This window comes from Cyprinus carpio, chromosome B6, assembly GCF_018340385.1.
Source record: "Cyprinus carpio isolate SPL01 chromosome B6, ASM1834038v1, whole genome shotgun sequence".
Taxonomy (NCBI): domain Eukaryota; kingdom Metazoa; phylum Chordata; class Actinopteri; order Cypriniformes; family Cyprinidae; genus Cyprinus; species Cyprinus carpio.
In genome coordinates, this window is record NC_056602.1 from 672,350 (window position 1) to 681,437 (window position 9,088).

Consider the following 9,088-nt stretch of genomic DNA (forward strand, 5'->3'; position numbering starts at 1 on the left):
TCGATTGGATTGTGAAGTGATGTTTACTGGAATAGAGACAGATCTGAGTGTGATTGGCTAACTGGAGCACAGCCTTATATGCACAAATGAATCGATAGCTTTGAATGGGAATCTGTATCAACATCCAGTCCTCCACTTAAATGTAATACTAGTGTTATGGGTTTGTTCAAATCACTTTAAGCACTAGTGATAGTGAGGACTGACCAGGCAAACATCACTAACTAACTCATGCAGGGCTAAGTGTCAATGTTCTCTTGTTTATTGGTCAATCTGGTGTTACACAAACAGAATATTACAACTGTTCCATTAGCTCTCTGTGGCAAGCCGTTTTAACATTTAATCCTTAAAATGTACTATTATCTAGTTTAATGCTACTAGTACTTAAATAGCTGCTAGTATTTATTCCATTAAGTACTAGTACTTATTCATTAGCTATTAGTACTTATACTTCCTTATATTAGTACTTATACTTCCTTATATTAGTACATATACTTCCTTATATTAGTACATATACTTCCTTATATTAGTACTTATACTTCCTTATATTAGTACATATACTAGTGCTCATAATTTAGGTACTGGTGACTTTCTGAAGATAGTAGTACTTATTCATTAGATACCACGAAAGATACTAGTAATTATTTCAGTAATGACTTGTAACTATTCTACTGTTACTAGTAACACATTTCACATTTTTACCATTGACTTCTTTGGGTTTGGAATAAGTGCTAGTATCTAATAAATGCGTACCAAAATCTATTGAATAAGTACTAGTAGCTAATAAATAAGTACTAGTGTTTATTAAATAAGAATTAGTAGATAAATGTGTACTAGTGTCTTCTGAAGCACTATTTGCTAATAAATGTGTACTAGTATCAAATGAATAAGTACTAGTAGCTAATAAATGTGTAATATCTACTGAATAAGCACTAGTTTCTAATAAATATGTACTAGTATCTACTGAATAAGCACTATTTGCTAATAAACGTGCACTAGTGTCTACTGTATAAGTACTCTTTGCTAATAAATATGTACTAGTATCTATTGAATAAGTACTAGTAGCTAATACATAGTAGCTAATAAATAAGTACTAGTATCTAGTAAATAGGAACTAATATCGAATGAATAAATACTATCAGAGATACTATACTATACTATACTATACTATACTATATATATATATCAGAGTTTAATTTATATATATGCATATAGACAAACAATCCTATCAAAATATATTTCCTCTGATATATTTTATGTAAAAAAGTGTACACACACACACTCCCACTCTTCAAAATGATCCCACACCACCACCACACACACACACACACACACACACACACACACACACACACTCCTCACAACACACACACACACACACACACCACACACACACACAGACACACACACACACACACACACACACTCACACACACACACACACACCTGTCACACACACACACACTGTTTGACACACACTCTCAAGACACTTTTTGAAGACACCAACAGCTACAGACTGAAACATATGTAAGCTTGCACAATTCTGGGAAGAATCCACTTTAACATCATACACAAACATGGTAACACTGATTGCTTAATGTCAAAACTATATTTATACTGTATTTTTTTCTCAGATACCGTTTCCTCTTTTCTACAGTATCCTACACACACGACTGGGTCAAATCATCTTCAGAGATTTAAAATGCTAACATAAATTCAGAGGGTCATTGCAATGTTTTATTATCCATTTTTTGTATTGTTTCACCTAACCAGTGCATATTTCCTTTACTAGACATACTTTATGTTTTTTTATGTATCCTGCAAGACTTAGGATGAGGCTATGAGGAAGAAGTTTTCATAGTTTCACTCCGGAAAGGCCCAGCTGAAACACTCAATCAACGTTGATGAAAAAAAAGCCTAAGAGAGACAACAGTAAGTTTAGCAACTGATGTGATGTAACTTCTTAAATAGGCCCTTAGTGACCATCAACATTACTTATTTTACGAGGTGGCTAATTCGTACATTTTTTGCTAAATTGTATGTATTTTACGAGTCGCACAATTCGTATGAATTTTGTACAAATTACCTACACCTAACCCCTGCCCCTAAACCTACCCATCACCGGGGTCTAGACAAATCATACAAAATCAAAATCATACGAGCTGGTACATATTTGGCAATGACCATGATGTTTCCTGTGTCTTGTCGGTAATACTCCCAGATTTGTCCTAAAAAATGCGGCGTGTACAGGAGTTTATACAGCTCTTTTCATGCAGTGAGTTACTAGTCACTACTAAGTACTAATATCTAATGAATAATTATCAGTACCTAATGGAATAGACACTAGTTTAAAAATAAGTACTAGTAGCATTACAATAGAAAATAGTACACTTTATAGCTTAAATGCTAAAGTGGCTTGCCACAGTGGTGTTCAGTGAGAGAGGTGACGTCAGTTACCTTGGGAAGTGGATGCTGATGTAATTCCGAGGAACGAATCCCTCCATGCCATTTATTTCTGCTCTGAACCAGTCATCATTGGTGCCTAAAATCTACAGAGGAGCATGTGATGATTAAACTCACTGAAAGAGCTGCTGGGGAATGGACAAACTCTGGTTTAAAGTATCTGAACGCGTCAGAATAACTGAATGAGTGTATCGATGGTGTGTTGATTAAATTTGGTTTGACTTCTGTTTTCCTATCCCAAACTATCTTGAGTAACAAAAGGGCCATTTGGCATTCCTGAAGGCACAGAATTGCTGATATCGATCAAGGCCTGTAGGGCAACATGTTTATACATCGGGGGTCTGCTAATTGTCACACCTTTTGCACAGTGGGTGAAGCTGTAGTCTGCTGATTGGTCAGTTTGAATGTCTCACATTTGGGTTTCAGTCACATGGTCAAGGAAGGGATAAAAGAAGACTGTAAATGTTGCTCTGGCTCTTTCTCTCTGCTGGCTTTTCTTTGCTGGAGCTCTCTTCTCAGGGCTCTGCCCTCTGTCCTCTCTCCCTCTTTTTTTCTCCCTCTCTCCATTTCCCTTCTCTCTTTCTCTCAGTCAGGTAATATTTTACATACATGTTAGGTACATTTAACTACATGTTTTACTACCCTTCATCTATTTTGTAACCAATTCAAGTGTAACTATAACAAAATATTGTTATTAACACGATTTCAATTATTAATTATTTGCTAACTAATCTTGATTCAATATTAGTTTTGAAATGCTACCTATTGCAATACAATATAGTCCCTTGATAGCAATGCTCTCCCACATATGTAGCTATTGTAACTGCGCTTATTTCCGTCGTTGGTATAAGTGGCAGTGGGTGGTAACAGACTAGAAATGTACAGTTTTATACCATCGTGCTGATAACGTTTCTTTAGTCCTTCGGCAATCCTACAGCCTGAACCACTGTAGGGAAACCACCCTTACAGGATGAGTGTATCGTTTTGGTGTATGTGTGCTGCTGTGATGTAGATGTTGAAACACACCTTGATTGTATCTCCCTTCCTGAAGCTCAGCTCGTCCTCTGCTGTGGCGCTGAAGTCATATTTCCCTGTCGCCTCCATGATGGAGACAACTCAGAGACTAGAACCAGAAACACTGCATAAACAGAGTGAATACTGCAACTTTCAAGAGTCAAGAACACATCAGGCCACATGCCAGTCAAACACTTCATACAGCCAGCTGAACATCACATTAAAGCACAGCCACATGAAAGAGACAGATCAGCCAAACATCACAGTTCTGCCGTCTACGGACCCTCGTGCCACTCCAAACCCGTCTGACGTTCTGTCCTGAGCACTGAGGGTGAGTTTGGATGAACAATCTCTGTCAGTCTTTCATGTTACTCACTCAGACAATGAGTTTGGTCACGACTAACTCCACATGTTCAGTTTTATGTTCACTAAGACTCCAGACATCACATTAACAAATTAAAATGACATCTATATTGAAGATTAAGTTCTTGGTTTTTTGTGGAATGGTTCTCTCAAAGTTATGAACAAATGTTCTGTTAGTAATGTTAGTAGAAGTTCTCTGGTCTTTAATAATGTTATCAAAACATTAGCACAAAAACATTATTTATGATGATGATAATGAAATGGTTTTCTAAACATTTCAGTTGACAATTCATCTAATGTTTTTTTTTTTTTGTTACTATTAATTTTTAAAGCATTTAAAAAAAGAAAAGAAAAGAAAACGGATGTTTTGAATGTTCTGAGAATTTAAATTTTCCTGACACAATGGAAACATTATCATAATGTTCTTAGAGAATATTTGAGTTAGCTGGGATGTCAAAAAAAAAAAAAAAACATGTTTAGGCTCAACAAAAACAGTTTGCATCAATCTTTTTGAGCTATAACTTCTTCTAATGAAATCATGTTTGATCAACTAACAACTTTGACATAGAGGAACCTAATAATTTGTTGCATAAAGTTGATAATAATTTGGAAAAAAACAAGTATAATCTGTTTCAGGTAAAATTAACAGCTAGCATAGCACATGCTAAGTGTAAATTATTTAGCATGCTAATGTAATGAATATGTCTTTGGCTTTAGCGCAGGCATTGCTGATTTCAGAGGCTGTGTAACAGTATTAATGATCTACAACAAAACACAGTCAGCTTTGGTGAGAACTCAGCAAATATGAACAGCTACAATACAAATTTCTCACTAGAACTGACATCAAAGGTGAGAAAAGGTGGTCAGAAACTTACAGCTAATCACAAACTGACCATCAAGCGCAACTTTCAGAAGCCATCTTTATTTCTTTTATCAAAAACAACAGTGGGACGTCACAGAGAACACATGGACGCTGCCTTCAGAAGTCAGTCAGATGGAGGTGTTTCAGTGGATGCGGTCGTGTCCCCTTCCTCCCTGTGTGCTGTCTGCAGAGGCAGTATTTCCAGCGAGTGGATGCAGTGTGTATCCACCCACAATCTAACCCTGAGCCCTGCTCTTCAGCACGATGCCAACCACAGGAAAACTTCAGCACAACAGAAACGCTCTTTAAATGTCAAACACAACAGCATGCAACACTAACAGCTCCGTCCCGTCGCTTAAAATAACGCTGAATTTCAGCATTTCCTCTATTAAGCACTACAATGCATGCTGGGAAGTAAAAATCCACTTTCCAGTTTTCAAAGTTACGTAGACAATTCCAAGTTACAACAACTTAAAAAGTGCACACAATTGAGTTTAATTGCACACAATATTAGGCTGATGTGATTAAATGCTCTCCCCGTAATATAATGACCACACGTTTATTTTATACCAGCCATCTTAGTCCATCGATAGCACGTGTCATTTGTGTCTATTTTATATATAGTCTAATTTGTGTCACATTATATATATTGCATGCAATTTTTTTTTGTCTATTTTTGTTTATTTATATATATACATATGTGTATTTTATTCACTTATCTTTTATTTTTTTGTATTTTTTATCTTTTTGTTTTCTTATCGTTATTTTTTATTTTATTTGGCAATAAAGCTCTTTATGACTTCTGGCTTCTAATGATGAAAATATGTCAACTGTGAATCATTTTTCATTGCTTTCAGACAAAATGCATTCAATTCAACACTTTTGTTTTCAGCACATATTCCAAATGCTAACACGCTGCTTCAAAACTGATAAAAGCACATTTAGTGTGGCTTCCGTATTGAACAGCGCTGGTTAGCAATTCACAACAACAACAAAAACTGTATACCATCTATACAAAATGAAACAAATTAGAAATAATTGTGTAATGTAAACATGGAGCATATGCTTCAGTGAATTCTAAACAGTAGAGAGTGTCATTCTTGTTTTGTAAATAAACTGTATGAAAACAAACAGTATAATTCTGTCTGTTAGTGTTTTAGGTCATTGTTTTATGAGTGAAAAAGGGTGTTTGTTGAGTGAAAACCTTTAGTGTTATAAAAGAATGAGTTGATCTGAAACATGTACGAAGTGTTTTGATAGTTTTACTGCATTTTAAATGTGAAATAACTGCTGTGCCGAGATGAGAGCTGTGTGATGAGTTTTGATAAAGTGACCTACATATTGAAAATTGTGTCTTAGCAATTGCAAAAAAAAAAAAAAAAAAAAAAATTAAATTGTAAATGAATAAATTAGATTTTGACTTGCAGCCATGCATTTATTTATTTAAGTACTAATAGGTCCACTACATTTCTTTTAGAAAGGATATTATGAAATTATGGTTAAACAGGTCACTTTTCATACAGAAGTTTGTGTAAGTGACTTGTGTTTGAGAACAATTTAATCAGAATTTCTCAGGACTTCTGACAACATCATGATGGAGAAATCGTAATGGTAGTAATAAAGTATGAATGCTGCGTCAAAACTGCATTCAGTTAAAAGTCAAAGCCATAACCGAAACGTTTCCACAGGTAAATGAATTTAAGCATTGAACAGTAAAAAGTCAACTTTAAAAAAAATAAAAAATAAATTTCCTCTGTGAAGTGACTTTGAACTTGATTTAATTTAATGGAGCGGGTAAATGTTTTAAATTGGATCTTTGGTATAAATTACTCACTTTGTCTTCCGGGAAACGTAAGTATTTTATGTAGCTTTCATGAACGACTACATGAAAAATAAATAAATAAATAAATAAATAAATAAATAAATAAATAAATAAATAATTTCTAAACAAAATAAGAAACATATGTGACCCTGGAGCACAAAACCATAAGGGTCAATTTTTAGAGACTGAGATTTATACATCATCTGAAAGCTAAATAAATAATCTTTATTATCTTTATATATTATTAAATATTGAGAAAATCATCTTTAAAGTTGTCCAAATGAAGTTCTTAGCAATGCATATTACTAATCAAAAATTAAGTTTTGATATATTTACGGTAGGAAATTTACTAAATATCTTCATGAACATGATCTTTACTTAATATCCTAATGATTTTTGTCATAAAAGAGAAATGTATAATTTTGACTCATACAATGTATTGTTGTCTATTGCTACAAATATACCTGTGCTACTGATGACTGCTTTTATGCTCCAGGGACACATATAGGCTACACATCATCACCCCCGACTCAATGCATTGTATGTTCTTCTGGAGCATCAGTGAATGTTGTCATCTTCTGTAATAGTTGTGTTTGAGTCCCTCAGTTGTCCTCAGTGTGAAAAGATGGATCTCAAAATCATACAGTCACTGCTGGAGAGGAGTCAAACACACAGAAGACGCTGGAAAACCAGAGACTGTGCAGGAGCTGATGAACTGCTCATGAACAACTATCACAAAACATCAAAACAGCCGTGGATCATCCACACACGGTAGTACGATTTAAGGGTAATCAAAGTTTTTGTCTATTTTGCGTTGTGGGGTAAATATATAACTGTTATGTGAAACAGCTGATTCAGGGCAGTACCAAATAACAAATACCATGCAGTCTTCATGATACCACTTATTCTGTTAAAATGATGCACATTTTGTATATTCTGCAGAGGGTTTGCGCAGCTTCCGTAGAAGCAGAATTTCCCCTGAATGCGGTGACGTGTTCGTCTGAGGTTTGTACTGTAAGCTGCTCGTGTTCTGCTCACCTGCTTCCGTGCGTTTCTGCAGCGCTGCAGCTGCACCAGTGCACAGACTTTCATCTCATCTGTGTATGGTTTTCGCTCACGGATCACAGGCAGATTTGCTTCACCGAAACACACGTTTGATCTCAGTGTAAAACTGGAATCTTGTAAAATAACAGCTCAGTGTGAACCACTGACGTGCCTGACATTAAATAGCAGGGCTAATCATCATCCTTCACTTTATATTGTTCAGTAGCTTTATTTATTGCTAATATATTAAAGTTGTTTTCCCTTTAGTTTGATTCTATTCTATTAAAATGTGTTAACATGACAGCATATAAAACATGTGACAACTTGCCCCTAACCTGATATTTCTTTTAAATACTCTTGTTCTGACAACACAGTTTAGTCTTTTAGTCCAAATCTGCCTTCTGGCTCTTGTATGGTGTCAGTGTGCTTTTGTTGTGTCAAAATATGTTACATTAAAATAACAAAAACTAGCATTTTTATAAGTTTGACTCTGAGATCTTGTGATTCTAGCCTCGGTTTCCCTTTTAACAGACTCTACATGTGCGAGTTTGTCATCAGCAAAAACACTTTTATCAGACGTGTATCTCCTCATGAGTCTCTGTTAACGCTGAAGGCTCAGAAAGAGACACTGAAGGATGGGGTGAATCTAGAAAGATCATTGTACTTACAGCTCATGAAACGATGATCTGTCTGTCTGTCGTCTGAGCCTCACGATGTCAGCTTCACCTGCAGCTCCGTGTTCAGATATTATTTCATAACATTGGGAGGAAGAACAGAAGTCAAGCTTATCTCTCATTCAACACGACACTCGCATGCACGACTGCAAAAAGGGGAAACAGAAAGTGTAAATCATCTCCCCCTCCCACTGCCAACACACACACACACACACACACACACACACAAACACACACACACACACACTTCCTGTCCATATGAAGACAGTTTCATCTGACACTCATAAGCATGTTCAGTCTATTTGTACTTCTGTTATTTGGGTTAACTGGCTTATTTTTCAGTTTTTGGTAATTTCACACATTCACCAGAATCACCAGAGGTTTGTTTCCTGTACAATGATGCAACTCACCGCTTAACCTCCGCAGTTTGATGTGTGTTGTAGAAACTAACTAACTAGTCACAACGGTTTCCCGCACTGCTTCAACATTACAGGCCTGCCGTTAGTGACGGGACACGCAGGTGCTGGAGTAATCACTTCTTATAATTAATCAATTGCTAACACTATCTGATTAATTTCTCCTAATTACAGAACATAATAGCAGCTTTTTTCACTTTTCCGTGCATTTCACGTGTTTAACATATTTCATATGTGATTTTAACATGTGAAGTTCATGTGCTTTTTCTGTAGTTTGTGTCCCTGCAGCACAAAAGCAGTCAGAAGTATCACAGGTATATTTGTAGCAATAGACAACAATACATTGTATGGGTCACAATTATACATTTCTCTTTTATGACAAAAATCATTAGGATATTAAGTAAAGATCATGTTCCATGAAGATATTTAGTAA

At 35.6% G+C, this 9,088-nt stretch overlaps 1 protein-coding gene across 3 annotated transcripts in view; it reads right to left on the reverse strand.

Annotated features, from left to right (window-relative positions):
• Positions 1-8,407, reverse strand: part of LOC122137604 (GRB2-related adapter protein 2-like) — a 13,187-nt gene extending 4,780 nt beyond the window's left edge. Inside the window, exons 1-3 of one of the 3 annotated variants that reach the window (XM_042725278.1) lie at positions 8,234-8,407; positions 3,487-3,583; positions 2,455-2,546 (exon numbers count right to left, since the gene is read on the reverse strand). In XM_042725278.1, coding sequence (XP_042581212.1) covers positions 2,455-2,546; positions 3,487-3,564 — 170 coding nt within the window. In that variant the 5' untranslated portion in view covers positions 3,565-3,583; positions 8,234-8,407. Of the gene's footprint in view, positions 1-2,454; positions 2,547-3,486; positions 3,599-8,233 lie in introns of all 3 variants that reach the window. The other 2 variants (XM_042725277.1, XM_042725276.1) reach the window with 2 other exon arrangements.
• Positions 8,408-9,088: the final 681 nt, after the last annotated feature.